The sequence below is a fragment of the Neophocaena asiaeorientalis genome, unplaced genomic scaffold (genome assembly GCF_003031525.2).
Source record: "Neophocaena asiaeorientalis asiaeorientalis breed wild unplaced genomic scaffold, Neophocaena_asiaeorientalis_V1.1 scaffold254, whole genome shotgun sequence".
Classification (NCBI taxonomy): domain Eukaryota; kingdom Metazoa; phylum Chordata; class Mammalia; order Artiodactyla; family Phocoenidae; genus Neophocaena; species Neophocaena asiaeorientalis.
The window spans coordinates 2,830,996-2,855,571 of NW_020174705.1; the positions used below are offsets into that span (position 1 = coordinate 2,830,996).

General features: G+C 43.6%; 1 protein-coding gene across 6 annotated transcripts in view; it reads left to right on the plus strand.

Annotated features, from left to right (window-relative positions):
- Positions 1-2,415: 2,415 nt before the first annotated feature.
- The window catches only part of LOC112409412 (zinc finger protein 75D-like), a 32,175-nt gene continuing 10,014 nt past the window's right edge, over positions 2,416-24,576 (plus strand). The window contains exons 1-10 of one of the 6 annotated variants that reach the window (XM_024759529.1): positions 2,416-3,010; positions 3,772-3,856; positions 4,282-4,800; positions 6,347-6,542; positions 7,227-7,384; positions 7,662-7,788; positions 9,202-9,353; positions 9,642-9,768; positions 11,458-11,568; positions 11,748-13,559. In XM_024759529.1, coding sequence (XP_024615297.1) covers positions 3,794-3,856; positions 4,282-4,800; positions 6,347-6,542; positions 7,227-7,384; positions 7,662-7,788; positions 9,202-9,353; positions 9,642-9,768; positions 11,458-11,568; positions 11,748-12,430 — 2,136 coding nt within the window. In that variant the 5' untranslated portion in view covers positions 2,416-3,010; positions 3,772-3,793 and the 3' untranslated portion in view covers positions 12,431-13,559. Of the gene's footprint in view, positions 3,011-3,771; positions 3,857-4,281; positions 4,801-6,346; positions 6,543-7,226; positions 7,385-7,661; positions 7,789-9,201; positions 9,354-9,641; positions 9,769-11,457; positions 11,569-11,747; positions 13,560-24,576 lie in introns of those variants that run through there. The other 5 variants (XM_024759531.1, XM_024759532.1, XM_024759534.1 and 2 more) reach the window with 5 other exon arrangements.

Genomic DNA, 24,576 nt, shown 5'->3' on the forward strand with positions numbered 1-24,576 from the left:
GATCTCAATGCTAAGAGATTTACTGCCCACTGGTTCTGACTGGAAGCAGTACTTACTTTTTTTTTTTTATCACATATAATTCTTTATTCCTGCATAGTCTAATTTTATTTTATTTTTATTTATTTTTAACATCTTTATTGGAGTATAATTGCTTTACAATGGTGTTTCTGCTTTATAACAGAGTGAATCAGCTATACATACACATATATCCCCATATCTCCTCCCTCTTGTGTCTCTCTCCCACCCTCCCTATCCCACCCCTCTAGGTGATCACAAAGCACCAAGCTGATCTCCCTTCTCCCTGAGCTATGCGCTGCTTCCCAGTAGCTATCTATTTTACATTTTGTAGTTTATATAAGTCCATGCCACTCTCTCACTTCATCCTAGCTTACCCTTCCCCCTCCCCGTGTCCTCAAGTCCATTGTCTACGTCTTTATTACTGTCCTGCCCGTAGGTTCTTCAGAACCACTGCTTTTTTTTTTTAGATTCCATATATATGTGTTAGCATACAGTATTTATTTTTCTCTTTCTGACTTACTTCACTCTGTATGACAGACTCTAGGTCCATCCACCTCACTACAAATAAATCAATTTCGTTCCTTTTTATGGCTGAGTAATATTCCATCATATATATGTGCCACATCTTCTTTATCCATTCATCTGTCGATGGACACTTAGGTTGTGGAAGCGGTAGTTACTTTTGAAGAAACTAAGTCCCAACCTGAGATTCTAAGAAAATGAACCTGCTTTGAAATATATTCAAGCAACTTAGGCAGATGCTTTTTTTTTTTTTTTGTCTGCGCTGCGCAGCTTGTGGGATCTTAGTTCCCTGGCAGACAGAACCAGTGCCCCCTGAAGTGGAAGCACAGAGCCCTAATCACTGGACCGCCAGGGAATTCCCGTCAGATGCTTATTATTATCACCTCTGCTTAATCCTTTTCTCCCCCTCAAAAAGGATCAAGATCTATGCCTCAGAGGAGTGTAACACCAGTCTACCTAAAAGCAAAAATAGCATAATGACCTTGTAATGGTCTTCCATTTTTGTTCCCACCTTAAACTCAGCTCCAGATGAACTGCCCTGGAAAGAAGCTCCCTCAAAAACCCTCAAATGATGCTCTTTATTTACTTTATTAAATGCAATCTCTTCACTTCTATTCCAAGCGCTCCACAGTAGATCCACAAGAACTTATTTTCTCTTTCTCTAAATGTACCCGAATTACATTTAGTAAAAAAAAGTACTACAGATTTTCTCACATGCTCATCTCTGAAGCTTTCAAGGCTTTGCTCTTACCTTACCCTCTGCCTGGAATGTGGCCCCACTCCCTGCTGTGGGCAAATCCCTCCAGGATTTTTATAATTTTCCCCAACCCCCAAATCGACTTTCATTTCCTTGTAATTCCCACGGCGTTCAGCTTATGTCTTACCCTTTCCTACCTTGTGTTGCTGATATTTGTGAAATTGCCTCAGTTCTTTTGCCAGATCCCCTGAATCAAAGGCTCTGTCCTATCTACTCTATAACACTGGCTACACATAGTAGACTTAATAAATAATCCCTTGACTAGTATAGGCTGACACGATGAAAACAATGACAACTGGAAATACTGGAAGCCAACAACCGAAATACTCAGATTCTTATAAATATGATTCAGTAAATATTTATGGAATGCCTACTTTACCCAGGCAACTCTACCAGACACTATAGGACAAGATGAAAAGAAGGTTCCCATGCTCCAGGGAGCACGCTGTGGTGGAAAAAGCAGAAAACAGGACAAAGGGGCCCTAAATTCCACTGGAGGACCTGCCACTGGTGAATTATGTGACCTCGATCAAGTCACTCCTTATCTCTCAATTCTCTGTCAAGGAGATCTATAAAAGGAACCTATTTCACAAGTAAAAACCTACCTCACAAGAAAAAACAGAATCGTGTGTGCACGCACGGCCCAGAAATGAGTACACACCCCTCAGGGGCCGTCGATCCTGACCGGGACAAAACGACCTCGTACTGTGGGAAGCTGCGACAGGGCCCTGGCCGGCAGCTCGGGCACGGCCGGCTGAGCCGCGGTAAGGTCTGGGGCCCAGCGCACGGAAGGGAACGGTGACCCTCAGGGCGGGGCCTGGGTCACCACGCTCCGCCGGCAGCCCGAACACGACACAGGAACGCCCTGGACGCACGCGCCCCACAGAGCTGGGACGCGAGACGGCGACACAAGGGCGCCAAGCCGCGCGCAGGGCCCTCTAGGCTGGGCGGGCCTGGGGACTCGGTGGCCTTAACTCTTTCTTGCCGCCAGGGCTGAACCCGGGAGGAGGCCGGTCACCCAGGTCGGCCTGGAGCGGCAGCGCTCACGGACCCAGCCGGGGCTGAGCGGGTCCTCCCCGGAAGTGCGTCACTTCTGCCTCCGGTTGGAGTGCGGGTAGCTAGCAGCGCAGGGAAGATTTCAGGTCGGGTAGGGGGGACCAGGTGGGTCTAAATAGTGCCCGGCCTGCGCTCCCAAACCCCGGGGCCTCGGGGGCCCGCCCCTGAGTGGCGCGTGGCGTGGAACTGTCCTTCTTATAGCGGTGGCCGGGCCGGCGGCAACTTGTGGTAGAGCCCCGGGAAGAGGGAGCGGCCTTCACGAAGCCAAGCCGTCCGAGGTAACCTAGAAGCGGCTTCCGCTTCGGCGCCGGCCCCGGAGCCTCCGAGAGACTGCGGCCGCTGCACAGCGGCCGGTGGTGTTTCCGAGACGGGCGACAGGACTGTCTGGGGCGAGGCCCGCCGTCAGGCTCGTGAGGCCGCTTTCTCCAACGTTTGTGCGGGTGGCGCCCAGGGCCGCGCGGCGGGAGCCCGCTCGGACACTGCCCGCAGGCACAGTGCTCGCGGGCGCGCCCGGGCGGTCGTGTTCACTTTCCCGCCTCCGCCGGCGTTTCCTTTACTGGCTGATGTTACTGCGGGAGAAACGGGCGGTCCAGCCTCAGTCAGATCAGCTTACTCTGATGCAAAAGCCTGGGAAGTGTCCCTGCTCCTCAGAGCCAGGTGGGCATCGGGAGCCGGCCGTTTGTGAACACCGTAGCTTCCTGGGCAGAATTTCGGTGCCCTTTCTGCTGGATCACCTCAGGGAAAGTGAGCCTCACAAGGCTCTCCTCAGCCTCGCTTAGAGGTCTAAATGAGCCCTGGAGAAATGTAGCAGCTGAATGTAATCATGACCAACTAACATGCTGTCCTTTTTCTTCCAATTGACATTTGGATAAACATTTTGTGAACAAGGATCAGCTGTAATTTTTCCTAGGTCAAGTAACGAGAAATTAAAAATACAGGTATAGGACTTACCTTGTGGCACAGTGGTTGGGAATCAGCCTGCCAATGCAGGGGACACAGTTCTAGCCCTCGTTCAGGAGGATCCCATGTGCGGCGGAGCAGCTAAGCCCATGGGCCACAAATGCTGAGCCTGCGCTCTGGGGCCCGCGAGCCACAACTGCTGAACCCGCGAGCCACGGCTACTGAAGCCGGAGCGCCTAGAGCCTATGCTCCGTCCCAGTCGTTGCAAATAGAGAAAGCCCACGCGCAGCAGCGAAGACCCAACACAGCCATACATACATACATAAATAAGTGAATTTGGAAAGGAAAGGAAAAATACACAGGTATACACCTTCTGCATGGTGCTCTTTATATGTCTTCCAAAGAAATGCCAAGACAAATGTAGAGCAACTAGTTATTTAATTGGGGGTTGCTTTTGAGAAGAATAAGGCTCCATTTTTCTGATTTACTTTTCTTCTACTCTGGTCTCATTGTTTCAGCTCTCCTGCCAGTTTTCATACAATGGAAAGGAGCACCTCAAATGTTCCAGGAAGTGAAGGCTTCCATCTTCCCAAAAGGATAAAGGTCATAGAAGTTGTACCCTCTTACTGAAGACAAACTAGGACGATATGTTGAAATTTAAGAGAAACTCAGAATATTCTCCTGATCTTTACTTTACACGGAGAGGATGGCATAGGAAGTGCATCAATTAAATCTTTGGATAATCCCCAAACTCCTTGGAGCCAGTGGGTACTAGTTTTTTCACCCACCAACTTTTCCTGATTTTTTTTTTTTAAGGCAAAGTGATTTATTGGCATTTGTCTTTAATAAGCTGTGCTGTATTCAGCTGAATAATAGAAAGAAAATGAGAGAAACAAGGGCCTGGCAGTTGATTTGGGTTTTTTTGGCAGTTGATTTTTAAAGTTCATGTTTCTCTCATAAGTAACAAGTAGTAAAGTTCATGTGACTTTCTTACTGACATGCACTTTCTTCTGCCCTCAATGCCTTAGGAAGAAGATCCTTTTATTGATTTTGTTCCAGACCAGACTGGGCCTCAGTTTTCAGAGGTAGTGCTGGAGGTGTGTCCAATACAGGAGCAGAATTGTTCCTCGAGAAGAATGATGACCATAGATCTGAAGGTGGCTGAGTACTTGAACCCTCAGATCAGGACTCTGTGGGAGACCAAGGGACCTGTGACAGAGAGCTCCAGTCAGCATAAGAAATATGCCCCCCAAACGGACAGTCCCAGTCCTGAGAGGTCTCACCAGCACTTCCGGAGCTTCCTCTATCATGAAGCAGCTGGACCCCGGGAGGCTGTTGACCAGCTTCTGGAATTATGCCGTCGGTGGTTGAGGCCAGAGATTCATTCAAAAGAGCAAATCTTGGAACTTGTGGTGCTAGAGCAGTTCCTGTCCATTCTGCCCAGGGACACCCAGACCTGCATAAAGAAGCACCATCTACAGAGCATTGAGGAGGCTGTGGTCCTGGTAGAACACTTGCAGAGGGAATCTGGTCAAACGAGGAATGGGGTGAGAAGAAAGATTCCTGTTGTATACAGTGAAATAGGGTGATGGTGGATGTATTGGGGCAATTAATTGAGAAATAAAGTGAAATAGGTAACTTCTGTTGTCCCTTTAGGACATGTAAAGCAGAATGTAAAAGCACAGATCCACAGCCATAGTCAGTGCATATGATTCAGAAATCCTGAGAGAGGCTTCCCTGGCCTTAGGGAGAGAGTTGCTTTTTGCCCTCTTTGGAGCCAGGGTGTGTTGAGGGTAATGAGCCTAGTCTGGCTCGGCGAAGGAGATGGGCCTCAAGTTCTTAGAAACAACAAAAGGCAATAAGGAGTTGGAGAGGAAGCGACAGATCCAGAAAAGGAGGAATTCCTAGAGACCAAAGAAGAGTGAAGATAGGAAAGAAGGAGAAACCAAACAACTAGAGGAAGACTGCCCAGGAAGAGAAAAAGTAGAAAGAAAACAGGGAAAGAAAGATTTGGAAATCCCAACAGAGTAGCTGAGAGAAGAAAGAGCGTGAGTGATAGTGTCCTCTGTACCGTAGACAAGGGCCTCCACTGTCTTCCCTCAGTGGTTGTTCCTTGGCTGTGCTGTGAGCGGGGATCCAGGGCATGCCCTTGGGCAGGTGGCAGCATACCAGCTAGCTTCACAGGCCTACTGAGAATACCGGGAGGGCACACGTTTTGTGTCAAAATTACTTGAGGATAGGTTGGAGCCCTGACCCTCTTTTGTTTTTTAATTTACTTTTGGCAGCATCGGGTCTTCGTTGCTGTGTGTGGGCTTTCTCTAGTTGTGGTGAGCGGGAGGTACTCTTCGTTGCGGTGCGCGGGCTTCTCATTGCGGTGGCGTCTCTTGTTGCGGACCACGGGCTTTAGGTGCGCGGGCTTCAGTAGTTGTGGCTCTTGGGCTCTAGAGCCCAGGCTCAGTAGTTGTGGCACACAGGCTTTGTTGCTGTCTGGCATGTGGGATCTTCCTCGACCAGGGCTCAAATCCATGTCCCCTGCATTGGCAGGCGGATTCTTAACCACTGCACCATCAGGGAAGCTCAGAGCCCTGGCTCTTTCCTCCCACATTTTTCTCCGTTTCATCCCAATCCTCTGTGAGACTCTTCCCTGGTGGCCATGTGGAAAATCAGGTTGACAGACACCTTTTAAATTCAATTCCTTTATCTTTTGAGAGAGAAGACAGAAAACCACTAAGGCAAGAATCTAAGTTGGGAGAGAAAGTCTGTCAAGGCAGCATGAGAATCAAGGCAGCATGAGAACAGGTGGCCTGTGCAGCCCTGTTAGTGGTCTGAGCTGGGCTGGATGCAGAGGGTGGGGGCTGCTGTCTTGGAGGGCTGGCAGTAACCACACCTTTTTTCCTCTTCTGCCAATATTCTTATATTTTGTGTATAGTTCTTGTGGAAAACTGGTGGTCTCGTATCTCTTTTAAGTCTTTGTGACATTTCCTTTAGCGTCTCCTTCTTCCCACAGTTCGCACTCTGCTTTTTCCTCCCTCTCCCACCAACTCCCAAACGAAAAGTAAGTTCCATGGTAACAAGGATGGGCATTATTTCTAGGTTGCAGAGCATGAGCTGGGAAAGGAGGCAGTGCTCTTGGGAGAAACAGCAGAGGCCCCAGGCTTCAAGCTGAAGCCAGCAGAGGCCCAGCAAATGGGCATGTCCCAGGATGAAGAAATTTGGAATACACACCAGAGTCTACAAGAGCTGCTGATCAGGAATACCCACAAAGAAACTGAGCCCGTATGTGAGAGGGGTAAGGAGCTTCATGTTACTTTCCTTCTCTTGGGAGCTGTGATAGTAATTTAAGCCAAAACACGTGAGCACTTTCTGGTTGCCCTGCCCTGTGGATCTACTAATGCAGCCACGTTAGCAATTAGAATGCCCCCCAGGTTATGGTAGAGCAGACCAGGTGTGGTTGAAGGTGGGGGTTGGCCTAAGATACAGAAATCTCCAAACCACAGAACCCTGTTAATAACACTGGGAACTCAGTTTTTTACACTTGATCTTAGCCAAAAGGCCGAGAAGCGATTGGAACTCAGTTTTTTAGAAAAGTGGAGAGGGTTGGGCCCACCTTGTCCTCATAAAATACAGAAGGAATTGGAATCAGAAATCGGTTGTCAGTGGCGGAATGTGAAGAAAATTGTGTACCAGGAAAGAAATGATAAATGATTAAAATCTCCTACTGTATACTGGAGTCCCTGAGTATGTCATTTTCAAATATGTTTAAGCTTTGTCAAACTCTGAACAATTTGTGTCATGAGAGGAAAATTAAAAGGGTTTTTCCTTTTGTTAATTTTGCTTATGAAAACTGGCGAATCTGTTTAGAGGCTGGTAGATACTTGGTTCTCATTAACAAGGAGAAGGCCATTTCTGGGCACCATACACTTGTAAAGGTGTCTCATCAATACTGAAAAACTCAAGGTCTTCTGTATTTTAGAAATGAGCCTAGGATATTCAGAAACAGAAGCGAGAGAGATTTCCTGTGGCTCTCCTTCACCCACAGCGGTGTCTGCTCACCGGATCCTAGCCTTTCCTGAGCAGACAAACACCAAAGACTGGACAGTGGCACCTGAGCTCATCTTGTCTGAGTCCCAGGTGAGCTGTGCTTTCCAGCTTCTTAGGGCTGCCTTTCCCTGCTGCCCTTGACCCGCGCTCCCCAGCAGGTATTCAGAGCTGTTAGTCCAGATGTTCCCCACGATTTTGGGCACTTGTTAGTTGATCCCTTGCCTCCTTCCTTTCTGCCTTCTCACTTTTTAAAAATCAAATGCTGTTAGTTCCTTTTGTGACTGGCTTACCATGCAGTTGATGGCTCAGAAGGTTGGGCTGCTTTTGAAGTGGCAGGTACTGAGCTAAAGCCCATTTTCTTCTCTAGAGCTTGTTGACATTTGAAGAAGTGGCCATGTATTTTTCCCAAGAAGAATGGGAGTTACTGGATCCTACTCAGAAGGCCCTCTACAATGATGTAATGCAAGAAAACTATGAGACTGTCATCTCTCTAGGTAAAGATTCTTCCCTTCCCTTTGCATAGGAGTGGACTAATCTGTCCTGTTGTTGGCGTACTGAGAATGCACCCCTGTGAGAGAGTCTCTGTTCTAGTAGCTGACTGGTTCTCAACTAGATGGTGTGGGCAGGGAAAAGGTATATCCAGAACACCAGGGAGCTTTTTCCCAGTGCACATGATCATTCCTTATCCTAAATCTGCCTTCTTTCCCTCCAGATTGCTCTTCTCTTAACTTTCCCATCTCCACAAAGGACACCACGATTCACCCAATATTTTAGCCCAGAAAACTTGGTCATCCTTTACACCGATCTTATCAAACCCCAGTAGTATTACTCCATCACTAGTCCTCTTGGCTCCACCTTCACCGTGTAGCCTGAGTCCAACCAAGTCTCAGCCTGCTGTGCTTTAGCATCTTGGTGTAAGCCAGCGGCATCTCTAACAAGGTCCACCTCAGTACTTTCTATCTGGCACCCCCCGCCACCATTCCTCCCCTCCCGCAGGCTGTTTTCCACACAGCACAGCCAGAATCTTTTAAAAACTGGATCATATCAGGACACTTCTCTGCATGAAAACCTTACTGTGACTTTTCACACATTCATAATGAATCCAAACTCCTTGTAGAGGCACCCAGGACCCCCCAAATTCTGGCCCCTCCTCACCTTCCTGCCCTCATCTCCTGCCATTCCTGCCCTGCTCAGTCCTCTTTAGCCACACTGGTCTTCTTGCTGTTTCTTTTTTTTTAATATATAAATTAATTTATTTGTTTGTTTTTGGCTGTGTTGGGTCTTCATTGCTGCATGCGGGCTTTCTCTAGTTGCTGCGAGTGGGGACTACTCTTCACTGCAGTGCGTGGGCTTCTCATTGCTGTGGCTTCTCGTTGCAGAGCCCAGGCTCTAGGCCCACGGGCTTCAGTAGTTGTGGCACATGGGCTCAGTAGTTGTGGCTCGCGGGCTGTAGAGCACAGGCTCAGTAGTTGTGGCGCGTGGGCTTAGTTGCTCCATGGCATGTCGGATCTTCCTATAACAGGGCTCAAACTCGTCTCCCCTGCATTGGCAGGCGGATTCTTAACCACTGCGCTACCAGGGAAACCCTTCTTGCTGTTTCTTGAACTCACCAAGCTCATTTCTTCCTTTGCATTTCCTTTACTTGGCACACTGGACTCAGTACTACATTTTCCAACACCTCTAATTTTTGTCCAACTCAGGAGAATTCATGTCATGTAAGGAAAAAAACAAGACTTCCTTTTATTGACTTCACTCATGAAAACTGAAGAGAGTCAACTGGGAAACCCATCTTAGGGGCTAGTAGATGCTTGATTCTTGTTTAAAATGAGATAGCCACTTCTAGGTACCACATAGCACTTGTAAAGTGTTCCATTTCTACTGAAAGATCAGGATCTTCTATATTTCAGAACTGAGCCTAGGATGTTCAAAGACAGAAGGGAGAGAAATTTCCTCTCACTCTTCTACAGCGGTGCCTGCTCACCAGATCCTAGCCTTTCCTGAGCAGACAAATGCCAAAGATTGGACAGTGGCACCTGAGCTCGTCTTGCCTGAGTCCCAGGTGAGCTGTGCTTTCCAGCTTCTTAGGGCTACCTCTCCCTGCTGCCCTTGACCCACACTGCCCAGCAGGTGCACAGAGGTGTTAACCGACATGATCCCCCTCAGGAACTGGGCACCTCCCAGGCTATTTGCTGATCCCTTGCCTACTTCCTTTCTGCCTTCCCACTTAAAAAAAATTCATGTGCTGTTAGTTCCTTTAGTGACTGGCTTACCATGCAGTTGATGGCTCAGAAGGTTGGGCTACTACTGTAGTGGCAAGTCCTGAGCTAAAGCCCATTCTCTTCTTTAGAGCTTGTTGACATTTGAAGAAGTGGCCATGTATTTTTCCCAAGAAGAATGGGAGTTACTGGATCCTACTCAGAAGGCCCTCTACAATGATGTAATGCAAGAAAACTATGAGACTGTCATCTCTCTAGGTAAAGATTCTCCCCTTCCGTTAACATAGGAGTGGACTAATCTATCCTGTTGTTGGCGTACTGAGAATGCACCCCTGTGAGAGAGTCTCTGTTCTAGTAGCTGACTGGTTCTCAACTAGATGGTGTAGGCAGGGAAAAGATCACCAGGGAGCTTTTTCCAAGTACACATTCCTTACACTATTTGGAATTCTTGATCTCCTCTTCTCTCCAAACTTGCCCTTACATCTTGCCCATATCATCTCCGTAAAAGGAATACCCACTCATCCACTTGTTCAGAGCAAGAAACATCCAGTCATCCTTTACCTTGATCTTGCCATAATACCCCACTAAGTCTAATACATCACTCTTGGCTCCACCTTCACAGTGTAGCCTGAATCTGATCATGTCTCAGCTTATTGTGTTAGCATCCTGGTCTCAGCCAGCAACATCTCTATCAAGGTCCACCTCAATACTTTCTAACTGGCACCCACGGCCACCACTCCTGCCCTCTCAGTCTGTTTTCTACATGGCAGCCAGAGTCTTTTAAAAACCTGATCAGATCATGACATTTTCTGCTTCAAAACCTTGCAATAACTTCTCGTAAGGTTCAGAATAAATCCAAATTCCTTACCAAGGCTCTCAGGACCCTCCAAAATCTGGCCCCTCCTCACCAGCCTGTCATGTCCTACTACTCGTGCCCTTGCTCTGGCCTCTTTGTTCATACTGCTCATCTTGCTGTTTCATGGACTTGAGGTGCTCATTTCTTTCCCCTTCCCTCTGCCTGGCCCACGTTTCTGCCACATGGTAAAATTCTCATTTTAGGGTTCTGCTCAGATATCACTTTCTAAAACAGGCTTTTCATACAGCCTTATCTAAAATATCTTCACAAGCAGAATCTTAAATGTTCTCTCACCCTGCTTTAGTTTTCTTCAAAACATTTATCACTTCCTGACATTTTATTTGCTTGTTTATTAATGTTAGATTGTCTCACTCTGCACTAAAAGATAAGCTCTGTGAGATCAAGGGGCTTGGCTTATTCACCACTGTATCCTTAGCACATAGAGGGTGTCTGGTGCACCATAGCCACTCAGCACATATGTATTGAATGACTGAGTGATGAATACTTTCCATACTTGGCAATATGACTTAGAGAAAGTCCACTAAGTAATTCTGGTCTGTTTCCTCCACCTGGATGTGAACCAGTGAGCTATGGGAATGGTAGAAATCTTTCCTGATCCAGTGTCTAGTACCTGAGATCTAAATTGAAAGTTGCTATAGTATAACAGGAATCACTTGTGTTTATGATACCCAGCCCACTGACCTTCACATTGACTCCTCTAGACCTGGCCTTATCCAGTATGAGTCTTCCTAAAGACTTAATAGGACCAGGTATATTTCCTACAGCCTCTGCAGTTTGGTCCTACCTTAGTAGAATATGGGGTATTCTTGGTAGCAGAAGATGGGGATCATGCACCGGATTCCCATGCCCTATATCCTTTTCATTGGTCCAGCTTAGGTTTATTTCTCACTCTCTACTTTGTATATCCACCCACAAATGGAGTATGTTATGAACCTGATACCAGATATGAGTCTATCCATTTAACCATTTGGTGTTGCAAACTGTTAAAGTATCCTTTGCTCTTCCTGAAATAGTCTGGAATTACTGGACTATTGTTACCAATCCTTGACCTCAGTTTTTCCATTTCACAGCATTATTTGTGCTCCCCAAACCTAAAGTGATCTCCTGTCTAGAGCAGGGGGAAGAGCCGTGGGTTCAAAGATCCCTGGAGTTCAAGGACAATTCTGGAGAGCTGCCTACAGGTAAGTACACCATGGGAACAAAGGAAATGTGCCTTAATAGGAACTTTTACAAGGGCTTAACATTTTACACTTCTGCTTATCTGTTTTTTTTAAAAATTAGTGTTCATCCAGTTTTTCTCTTCATTACTGTGGCTTTCTTGCTCTATCATATGGTTAGCTGTTTCTTATGTTTATTCCAGCAGGGCTAAAGCTCAAAAATGACACTGAAAATCTTCAGCCTCTATGTCTTTCTGACTTAGAAATACAAGTACCAGTAGATATAGCATCAAAAAAGGCCAGATTGAAAGTCCCCCAGAAAACAATGGGCAAAGAAAATCATGGTGATATGCATAGGGTGGGGAAATGGCACCGAGATTTTCCAGTGAAGAAAAAAAAGAAACTTTCAACCTGGAAACAAGAGCTGCTGAAACTTATGGATCTTCACAAAAAAGAACGTGCAGGAGAGAAGCCTTTTAAATGCCAGGAATGTGGGAAAAGCTTCAGAGTTAGCTCTGACCTTATTAAGCACCAAAGAATTCACACTGAAGAGAAACCATATAAATGTCAGCAGTGTGATAAGAGGTTTAGGTGGAGTTCAGATCTTAATAAGCACTTAACAACACACCAAGGAATAAAACCATATAAATGCTCATGGTGTGGGAAAAGCTTCAGTCAAAATTCACATCTCCACACACACCAAAGAACTCACACTGGAGAGAAGCCCTTTACATGTCATGAATGTGGAAAAAAATTCAGTCAAAATTCCCACCTTATTAAACACCGGAGAACTCACACAGGTGAGCAGCCTTATACCTGTAGCACATGCAGGAGAAACTTCAGCAGACGCTCAAGCCTTCTTAGACACCAGAAACTCCACCAGTAAAGGGAAGCTTGTTCGGTGTCCTCAGTCTGAAGAAATTCACCAAGTGGAGCTGGACCTTAAAGTTATGAAAAGTACAAAATTATGAAGCATGAAGAATTTTTCATCAGTGGAATTTTTCATCAGGAAACTTTGGGAAATAAACATGTTTCACAGAAGGAATCAAGGTTGAGTCTGCAGGGAATGTGTTAGTTGTACTACTTGCTGTTTTTACTAAAACTTTCAGGGATTTCCTTAGCAGGAGAGGTGTTCTAAGAACATTCAGAGTAAAGGGAAAAGCTGTTTTGGGACTGTATTTGGCAGAATAGCAAATTCAGCTTCAAATAGTGGATGCAGCCATGAATTCTTCTGTGGTCACAGAGGTGAATATTGTTGGTTTGCATTGATTTCCTCAGCCACTCTTAAGCATACATGTTAGAAACATTTGTAGCATGGTCTTCCAAAACAGAAAGCAATAATATGATGTTTAATTGCATACCATTGTCTTCCAGGTTTACCAATTTCAGTAATCTCATGGGCAGAAATGAATTCTAATGTAAAATTTTTGAAGAACCAAATTGGATTTTCTTAACTGTCCCATCATCGGGTACTGTTCACAAATTTGGACATTGTTTGAGTTCCTTTTTTAACTTTTTAGCTAATTCAGCTCTGGAATACTATTAGTACAGTTTTTACTGTGATGAAATCATATTTACTTCACCAATAGGGAATCTGCCCAGGTGAACTAATCGCTATTGTATGCCTCTCTGGTGGTGGATGGAAAAGGGAGAACACCTCTAAGAAGGAGATAATATGGAAACGGGTTGGAATCTTTAGCCATGTAAAGAAGAATTTTCTCGAGTAAAAGAAACTAGACTGTTTACTTATGTCACAATATCAATAGGATAAAACAGCCATAAAAATGAGCACTTTTCCAAGGTCTAAATGGAAATTAATGGCAATTCAGGATCACCTTCTCAGGTTTTTATCTGTTTGCATTTTAACTTGGCTTTTGTATGTCATTAAGAACAAGGAGGGCTTCCCTGGTGGCGCAGTGGATGAGAGTCCTCCTGCCGATGCAGGGGGACACGGGTTCGTGCTCCGGTCCGGGAAGATCCCACATGCCGCAGAGTGGCTGGGCCCGTGAGCCATGGCCGCTGAGCCTGCGTGTCCGGAGCCTGTGCTCCACAATGGGAGAGGCCACAACGGGAGAGGCCACAACAGTGAGAGGCCCGCATACCGCAAAAAAAAAAAAAGAACAAGGAGAGGGTTATATTTGTCTGGGAACTGGAGTGTTTACTGCATCAGGATCCTATGGGTCACAGGGCATGTTACTCTGGGAATCCAGTGAACAGGAGACCAGTTCCCAAAAGCAAAGATTTGGGAGAGGATGCTGAGTGGTAGGCAAGGACGGACACATACACGTGTGTTGGTTGACTTACACTGTAACTGTTAAACAGGAAGGGTCATCCTTCTGTTTTCTCCATCGTATCATGTAACAGCCTTAGTGTACACATTTGATAGATTGCAGAAAATCTCTGTAGGCTGTGGATTTTCTTGTAGCTCCACCTTTTATCTACAACAGTGATGCAGATGTGTTCCTGATAGAGCATCTAGGTGTAATCAGGAAAGGAGTTAAACAAGGAAATAAGAGATCCAGAGGCTTGTTGAGACCCCATAGCTAGTGGGTCTGTTGGCTGTCACTTAGCTGCATCAGTCAGGCCTGAGGGCAGGATTAGCAGGACTGATCTGTATGTTGTTCCTGCCCAGCCAGCCTGGGTGACATTGTATTTTATCTATTTCTATTTCTAGCTTGTAAAACATTCCTGTTTCTTGATTGGTTACTGAAACACTCTTAAATCTCCAGTTTTCATATGAAATAGAGATAACACTCAACTCAGGGTTTTTCTGGGGATTAGAGGGGTTGATGAAGGAAAAGCACTTATCGGCCTGGGAAATAGCAGGGTCTCAGTCAGTGTGCGTGTCCTTCCCTTTCCCCTGGTCCCCAGTGGTATGTTGGGTGGACTGACTACATTAAAGGAGCAGATGCATTTGTGGCTGTTGCAGCTCCTTCCAGGAGCTGAGCACTCGTGGTGGTGGTTTGCTCGGTTGATTTGGTCCTTGGCTTCAGTGCTTTATGGTGTAAGTCACCTGAGGTTTTGGTCTGCCGCTTTCAGCAGGATTTCATTTTCTTCTCTAAGATAACTGTACCAGTATACCAGTGTGCTTATTTTTTAAGCTCGGCCAGCTCTGCAGCTCTGGTCTGCATAGATCTTACCCAACAGTCTCAGCCTTACACCCATGGGACTCTGTTTCTTCTCCCAAGTTATACATATGGATTTCTTGCTGACATTACATTCATTCATTCAATTTAATGAGGGCCTATTATGTACCCAGGTAGTCTTCTAAACTAAGGATATAGTAGTGGACAAGGAGACAAAATGCATATCCTCATGGAGCTTGTATCCTAGTGAACAGTAAGAAGGGAGTGGTTAGACTTTTTTCTCCTTGCAGTTACACAGGATCCTGAGATAGTTTTGAGCAGTAGGTTGTCTGCAGAACTCTCACTTCTCAGCTTAAGCATTTATATTTTGGTGCAGGACTCTCTAATGCTGTCTTTTCCTGCCTCAGTCATATAAGCACATACAGAGAGAGAGGTCACAAGTCAGAACAGTCTGGAATGCCGAGCCCCCCACATTGTGGAGGGGTATCTGTTCCACAGAGTCTCCCAGACCTATAATGGACTCTGTAGGAATAAGAAGTAAACTTTTGTTGCGTTAAATCACTGGGATGTTGGTGCTGTGTGTTTCTGCAGCATAACGTGGCCTGTCTTGTTGGAAATGCTAGAACAGATCCAGCACTTGCTGGATGACATATGTAACCCAGCAGATGTTGACAGTCTTCTTGAAATAGGAGAGATGTGAACCTTAGGATGAAACTAACACCATAGAAGGCAGAGCAGAGTGATAAATACTCAGGTTTTAGAGACACCACTGAGCGGTAGGATCAAGAATCACCTGACACCTAGAATTGCCCAGGACTTTTTAGCGACGTAAATCTATATGTTTCCTCTTATTGTTTAAACCAGAGTGATTGGGGTTTCTGTTCATTGTAACAGAAATCATTCTAATACATAGAACAATAACTGATTTAAGATAATATATGTAGGAGAGAAACAATGTTCTTATATATGCCTATTTAAAAGCTTTCATTATGGGGCTTCCCTGGTTGCGCAGTGGTTAAGAATCCACCTGCCAACACAGGGGACACGGGTTCAAGCCCTGGTTGGGGAAAATCCCACATGCCGCGGAGCATCTAAGCCTGAGCGCCACAACTACTGAAGCCAGCGTGCCTAGAGCCCATGCTCCGCAACAAGAGAAGCTACCGCAATGACAAGCTTGCGCACCACAACAAAGAGTCGCCCCCACTCGCCGCAACTAGAGAAAGCCTGCGAGCAACAATGCAGCCAAAAATTAATGAATTAATTAGTTAAAAAAAACCCTCATTACAGAAATAATCAACATATTTAAAATAAAGTAAAATGAGAAGCCCCTATATAGGCTTTAACAATTTTGCTAACTTTTGTCATTTATCCCCTCCAGTTTTTTTTTGCATCTATTGAGTTGATCATATGGTTTTTATTCATCAATTTGATAATATGGTGTATCACATTGATTGATTTGCATATATTGAAGAATCCTTGCATCCCTGGGATAAATCCCACTTGATCATGATTATCAATATGTGTGTTACTATGACCATTTTCTTAATTGTTTTGGGTTTGTTTTTGTAGGTCCTTTTCTTTTGTGTTTCCCACTTAGAAAAGTTCCTTTAACATTTGTTATAGAGCTGGTTTAGTAGTGCTGAATTCTCTTAGCTTTTGCTTGTCTCTGAAGGTTTTGATTTCTCCATCGAATCTGAATGAGATCCTTGCCAGGTAGAGTAATCTTGGTTGTAGGTTTTTCCCTTTCATCACTTTAAGTGTATCATGCTACTGCCTTCTGGCTTGTAGAGTTTCTGCTGAGAAATCAGCTGTTAACCTTATGGGAGTTCCCTTAATGTTGTCATTTTTCCCTTGCTGCTTTCAATAATTTTTCTGTGTCTTTAATTTTTGCCAGTTTGATTACTATGTGTCTCAGCGTGTTTTCCCTTGGATTTATCCTGTATGGGACTCTCTGCACTTCCTGGACTTGGGTGGCTATTTCCTTTCCCATGTTAGGGAAGTTTTCGACTATAATCTCTTCAAATATTTTCTCAGGTCCTTTCTCTCTCTCTTCTCCTTCTGGGACTCCTATAATGTGAGTGCTTCTGCGTTTAATGTTGTCCCAGAGGTCTCTTAGGCTGTCTTCATTTCTTTTCACTCTTTTTTCTTTATTCTGTTCTGCAGCAGTGAATTCCACCATTCTGTCTTCCAGGTCACTTATCCTTTCTTCTGCCTCAGTTATTCTGCTATTGATTCCTTCTAGTGTAGTTTTCATTTCAGTTACTGTATTGTTCATCTCTGTTTGTTTGTTCTTTAATTCTTCTAGGTCTTTGTTAAACATTTCTGGCATCGTCTCGGTCTTTGCCTCCATTCTTTTTCCGAGGTCCTGGGTCATCTTCACTATCATTATTCTGAATTCTTTTTCTGGAAGGTTGCCTATCTCCACTTCATTTAGTTGTTTTTCTGGGGTTTTATCTTGTTCCTTCATCTGGTACATAGCCCTCTGCCTTTTCATCTAGTCTATCTTTCTGAATGTGGTTTTTGTTCCACAGGCTGCAGGATTGTAGTTCTTCTTGCTTCTGCTGTCTGCCCTCTGGTGGATGAGTCTATCTAAGAGGCTTGCATAAGTTTCCTGATGGGAGGGACTCCAGTTTTTTGTTTTTTATTTTGCTTGGAGAGAGTGAGTTGGTTGTTTTGGAATATTTAAAGCCAATCTCAGACATTATGACATTTCATGCATGAATAGTTTCATTATAAGAGATAAACAATTCTTGACAGTCTCTGCCCTAAACCATATTTGAGAACGAATTCTCAAAGAATTCTCCCTCTTGTGGAGGCCTTCTCTCCACAAGAGGCAAGCTTAATAGAGAACGTGGGAGCTTCCTTTCCCTCCCTCAGAGGGCAACCAGAACTTGACCAACAACTTCTCGAGGTGACTTTGTAAGAGGACCCTTTTGGTCTCCCCACTGGGGTATTCATTTGTGAGAACAACAGGCAACCCAAATACTTCATAATGAGGGTGGTCCAGAAGGAATACTAGATGCCTGTAATGATCAGACCAACTTATTAGTAAGCTGAAACTACATGATCAACTGCTAACTTTTAACAAGCATCAGAGTGATTCATGCATTAAGAGTTCAGTGGCAGTAGTTAATTGTTGGTTTTCTGGAAGCCACTGAAGAACAAAATAATAATAGTAAGTACTCTCTAACATGTTCATATAGGACATTTCTCCAGGAGCTCAAAGTGCCCTCATTTACCTACTTTCATTGGTTTTCATCTTTATTTTTCTTGAAGTAATGTGTAAATGAATACTAAAAAATTAGAATTTATTGTAATTCACTTCCCTCTAAGCATTCCTGCTTGATCATATTTTTTTCTTAGTATTACCCATCACATTTAACTAACTGCTAAGATGAAAAATGAAGCGGAAATTTAATACTCCTTTTCTATTTCCTTCCTCATTTGGCGCCATACTTCCTCTTCATGAGGAATTTTCTCTTCTTTTTTTTGGTTGGTGTCCACCCCTTACCTTGATCCTCTTCTGGTGTGTTTCTAAGGTAATTATTTTGTGCTTCAATACCCAGTGCTCTAATAGTCTAGAAGTGTGGTATAACCTGCTTTGAAAGATCCCTTTATGGCCAATTTAACTTACCATACTTTATCATTTATAAATATCGACTTAATCAACAAAGTGTATTTGCAACCAGTATTCTTGGTGCCATAAACTAGTGTTTATCACCTGCAGTTCCCAAATTGACACATTAACCTGCTGCCAAAAACTGGTTCCATCTTTATCTCTACCTGTGGATGTTTGCTTCCTAAAACTTTCGGAGAGATATGCACTGGGAATGTTCATTTATTCATTCAACATTGGGCAAATGTTTATTGGGCACTTTCTATGTGCCAGGCATTGTTTTATGTGCTGAGATTTTCACTTAGCCTTTTTGCTTCTAAAGAATGCTGGGGTGAGGAGGAGGAACCTTCCCTCATGGTCCAATGGTTAGGACGCCACGCTTCCACTGAAGGAGGGCACAGGGTTCCATCCCTGGTCGGACATTCCCGCAAACTGTGCAACACATCCAAACATAAATAAATAAATAAAGCTGGACTGAGGATGAAGTGGGCATTCTCTAGGCTCCTGTACATCATTTAAACAATTTGTATATTTTTGTTATTCATTTGTTTAGCAGTTTGGCTTTCCATGGTCAGTTTCCCACTCCATCTTATCTTTTTTTAATATATATACATTTATTTTATTTTATTTTATCTTATTTTTGGCTGCACTGGGTCTTCGTTGCTGCACACAGGCTTCCTCTGGTGCGGTGAGCGGGGGCTACTCTTTGCTGCTGTGCACAGGCTTCTCATTCGGGTGGCTTCTCTTATTGCGGAGCACAGGCTCTAGGTGCGCGGGCTTCAGTAGTTGTGGCATGTGGGCTCAGTAGTTTTGGTTTGCAGGCTCTACAGCGCAGGCTCAGTAGTTGTGGCGCACGGGCTTAGGTGCTCTGCAGCATGTGGGATCGTCCCAGACCAGAGTTTGAACCCGTGTCCTCTGAATTGGCAGGCAGATTCTTAATCACTGCGTCCCCAGGTAAGTCCTAGATACATTCTCAGTAAGATATTGAGACAAAGCAAACTCCTATGAAAATTTAGGCACTTTAGTATATAAGCAATTATATCCTATTTGCCAAAAGAGTTTTGTTTATTTGTTGTTTTGGCTGTGTCACATGACATGTGGGATCTTAGTTCCCTGAACAGGGATCAAACCTGTGCCTCCTGCAGTGTACGCGTGGAGTCAACCACTGGACCACCATGGAAGTTCCAAAAGGGGTTTTTTTTTTTTTTTTTTTTTGGCTGCCTTGGGTATTCGTTGCTGTGCGTGGGCTTTCTCTAGGTGCAGTGAGCGAGGGGCTACTCTTCATTGCAGTGTACAGGTTTCTCATTGTGATGGCTTCTCTTGTTGCAGAGCGTGGGCTCTAGGCGCATGGACTTCAGTAGTTGCAGCACGTGGGCTCTAGAGCTCAGGCTCAGTAGTTTTGAAACATGGGCTTAGTTGTTCCACAGCATGTGGGATCTTCCTGGACCAGGGCTCGACCCCGTGTCCTCTGCATTGGCAGGCAGTTTCTTAACCGCTGCGCCACCAGGGAAGACCCAGCGTTTTTTTTTTTTTAAGCCTGTTTTCAAATTTTTATAACCATCAACCCCCAAACAATCAGCAACTTCATTTCAGCATTACTTGGGGACTTCCCTGGTGGCGCAGTGGTTAAGAATCCACCTGCCAATGCAGGGGACATGGGTTGGATCCGTGGTCCGGGAAGATCCCACATGCCATGGATCAACTAAGCCCGTGTGCCACGACTACTGAGCCTGTGCTATAGGGCCCGCGAGCCACAACTACTGAGCCCACATGCCACAGCTACTGAAGCCCACGTGCGTATAGCCCGTGCTCCACAACAAGAGAAGCCTCTGCAATGATAAGCCTGTGAGCTGCAACGAAGAGTAGCCCCTGTTCGCTGCAACTAGCAATAGCCCGTGCACAACGAAGACCCAACACAGTCAAAAATTAAAAAAAAAAAAAACTATTAAAAGAAGTATTACTTAACACTACATGAAAGAAACTCAATAGTAGAGAATTTAATATTGAAGGATTTGAATAGACATTTCTCCCAATAAGATATACAAATGGCCAGTCAGCACATAAAAAGGCAATCAACATCATTAGCCATCACAGAAATTCAAATCAAAACCACATTGAGGGAAATGCTCTAAGCAAAAGACACAAGCTTGCTGCATGGATACAAAAACAAGACCCATATATATGCTATCTACAAGAGACCCACTTTAGACCTAGGGACACATACAGACTGAAAGTGAGGGGATGGAAAAAGATATTCCATGCAAATGGAAATCAAAAGAAAGCTGGAGTCGCAATACTGATATCAGGTAAAATAAACCTTAAAATAAAGAATGTTACGAGAGACAAGGAAGGACACTACATAATGATCAAGGGATCAATCCAAGAAGATATAAAAATTATATATGCACCCAACATAGGAGCACCTCAATACATAAGGCAAATGCTTACAGCTATAAAAGAGGAAATCTACAGTAACACAATAATAGTGGAGCACTTTAACACCTCATATACACCAATGGACAGATCAGCCAGCCAGAAAATTAATAAGGAAACAAAACAAGCTTTAAATGACACAATAGACCAGATAGATTTAATTGATATTTATAGGACATTCCATCCGAAAACAGCAATTACACTTTCTCAAGTACACACAGAGCATTTTCCAGGATAGATCACCTCTTGGGTCACAAATCAAGCCTCAGTAAATTTAAGAAAATTGAAATAATATCAAGCAACTTTTCTAACCACAATGCTATGAGATTAGAAATCAATTACAGGGGATAAAACATATAAAACACAAACACGTGGAGGCTAAACAATATGTTACTAAATAACCAAGAGATCACTGAAGAAATCAAAGAGGAAATCAAAAAATACCTAGAGACAAATGACAATGAAAACACGACGATCCCAAACCTATGGGATGCAGCAAAAGCAGTTCTAAGAGGGAAGTTTATAGCAATACAATCTCCTACTTCAAGAAACAAGAAGAATCTCAAAAAGTCTAACCGTATACCTAAAGGAACTAGAGCAAGAAAAACAAAACCCAAAGTTAGTAGAAGGAAAGAAAGATCAGAGCAGAAATAAATGAAATAGAAACAAAGAAAACAATAGCAAGGATCAATAAAACTAAAAGCTGGTTCCCTGGTTGTCCAGTGGTTAGGATTCTGTGCTCTCACTGCCAAGGGCCTGGGTTTGATCCCTGGTTGGGAAACTAAGATCCTACAAGCCACCAAGAAAACAAAACAAAAAATCAACCAAACAAAGCACATTAAGATACCATTTATCTCCCCTAGCATGGCTGTAATAAAAAAGATAATAACACGTGTTATCAAGGATGTGGAGAAATTAGAACCATCATACACTGCTGATGGGAATTTAAATTGTTCAGTCACTGTAGAATACACTCTGTCAGTAACTGCAAAATTTAAACATTACCATTTGTCCCAACAATTCCACTGCTAAGTATATACCCAAGAGAATAGAAATCTTGTGTCCACAAAAAACCTTACATATGAATGTACATAGCAGCCTTATTCACAATAGCCCCAAAGTAGAAAGAACCCAGATGTCCATCAACTGTTATATGGATGAATAAAAAGTGGTATATCCATACAATTGAATATTATTAGCTATAACAAATGAAATTCTGATATATGCTACAACATGGATGAATGTTGAAACATGCTAAGTGAAAGGAGTTAGACATAAAAGTCACATGTTGTATGAAATATCCAGAACAGACAAATCTATAGAGACAAAGTGGATTAGTGTTTTCCAGGGACTGGAAGCGTCAGGGGGTGGAGGTTGACTGTTAAAGATACAGGGTTTCTTTTGGGGTGATGAAAATGTTCTGGAATTATATACTGATGATGATATGTAAATATACTAATAAACCACTGAATTAAACACTTTAAAAAGGTGAGTTTTATTATATGTGTCTTATATTGTAATTTAAAAATTGGCAGGGACTTAAGCAGGTATTTTATCGTGGTTTTTTGTTTTGTTTGTTTTTTTGTTGTTTTCTATTGTGGTTTTGATTTGCATTTCCCCAATTACAAGTAGGCTTCCAGGGACTTCCATGGTGACACAGTCGTTAAGAACCCGCCAATGCAGGGAACACGGGTTCCAACCTTGGTCAGGGAAGATCCCACATGCCGCGGAGCAACGAAGCCCGTGCACCGCAACTACTGAGCCTGTGCTCTAGAGCCTGCGAGCCACAACTACTGAGCCCACGTGACACAACTACCAAAGCCTACGCGCCTAGAACCCATGCTCCACAAAAATAGAAGCCACCACAATGAGAAGCCTGTGCACGGGAACGAAGAGTAACCCCTGCTTGCTGCAACTAGAGAAAGCCCGCGGGCGGCAGCGAAGACTCAGTGCAGCCAAAAATAAAATATAAATAAATAATAAAATTAAGAAAAAAAAAACAAGTAGGCTTGCAGGTAACTAATAGTAGCAGGTGGGACAGGGAAGAAGACTGGACAAGAAAAAATGAAAGATTACATAAAAGCTTTGAGAAGGAGTAAACTAATTTAGGAAGACTTTTGTGGAGGCAGGGGTTAGGTGGCAGAGTGGAGAACCAGTAATACAGGAAAAGAAAGAAAATGTATAAAGATAGGAAAGGCTCGAGAAAAACTTAGTATTGGAGTTCCAGCTCTGGGTAAGTTGTAGTAAGCATGCTTCACCTTTTCTCTCACATAGAAAACAAGTCTAAAACCTGGGTAGAATGCATGGAGCAGCTATTTGAGAACTTCAAAGCGTCAATAGCAGCAGGTGATTTGGAGAACAACAGTAGAATTCAAAGTACCACTGAACTGATGCTGAGTTTATATAGGATTTTTAAAAAATTAATTTTTGTCTGCATTGGGCCTTTGTTGCTGCACGCGGGCTTTTCTCTAGTTGCGGTGAACGGGGGCTACTCTTTGTTGTAGTGTGTGGGCTTCTCATTGCAGTGGCTTCTCCTGTTGCGGAGTACAGGCTCTAGGCGCACAGGCTTCAGTAGTTGTGGCACATGGGCTTAGTAGTTGTGGCTCGCATAATGGTGAGTTTACAAGTTATATTCTCTGATGTTCCTTTACCTCAACTTAGCACAACTAGAAACCTGAAAGTGAGCACTGTAGTGAAGATGGAGACAAAGTACAACATTTATTTATGACAAAAGTTCTAAGAAAACTAGGAGTAGAATGGAACTTCTTCAACCGGTAAAAGAGCACCTGTTCTTTTAAGTTAATTTATTTATTTTTATTTTGGTTGCACTGTGTGGCTTGTGGGATCTCAGTTCCCTGACCAGGGATTGAACCCAGGCCACGGCAGTGAAAGCACCAAATTCTAATCACTAGTTCACCAGGGAACTCCGAAAGAGTATCTATATTTTAAAAACCTATAGTCCATATCACATTTAATTGCAAAGACTGAATGCTTTCCCTCTGAGATAAGGAACAAAACAAGAATACCCACTTCTGCCACTCCTGTTTAGCATTGTACTGTAAGGCTTGGCTAGTCCAATAATGAAAGAAAAGGAAATACAAAACATCCAGATTTGAAAGGAAAAACAAAACTGTCTACTCAGATGACATGATTTTTATTGTGGAAAATCCTAAGATGCTACCAAAATTTCTAGAATAAGTAAATTTAGTAAGATCACAGGATACAAAGTAAGCAAATAAATTCCATTTCTATACACTGGAAACAATATAATTTACAATAGCTTCAAAAGAAATATTTAGTTATAAATCTAACAAAACATGTACAGGTTATGTATGCTGAGAACTATAAACCACTGGTGAAATAAGTCCTAAGTAAATGGGAAGACATACCATGTTCATAGTTTGGAAAGACTCAACATAGTAAAGATATCAATTCCCCAGACTGATCAATAGATTTAATGCAATGTGGAAAGATAAACGAATTCGAAGAGCCTAAATAGTTTTGAAAAATAAGAAAAAAATTTGAAGGAATTACAACACTTGATTATAAGACTTTCTCTAAAGCTACATTAATCAAAAGAGTGTGGTCTTGGGGACTTCGCTGGTGTTCTAGTGGCTAAGACTCCACGCTCCCAATGCAGGGGGCCTGGGTTCGATCCCTGGTCAGGAAACTATATCCTGCATGCCTCAGTGAGGATCACATGGCAACGAAAGTCCTGTGTGCCACAACTAAGACCCTGTGCAGCCAAATAAATAAATATTTTTTTTAAAAAAAGAGTATGGTCTTGATAAAAGGATAGACCCACAGATCAATGGCATAGAATAAAAAGTCCAGAAGTAGACCACATAAATACAGCAAGTTAATTTTCATATGCAATTTTTTTTTTTTTTTTTTTTT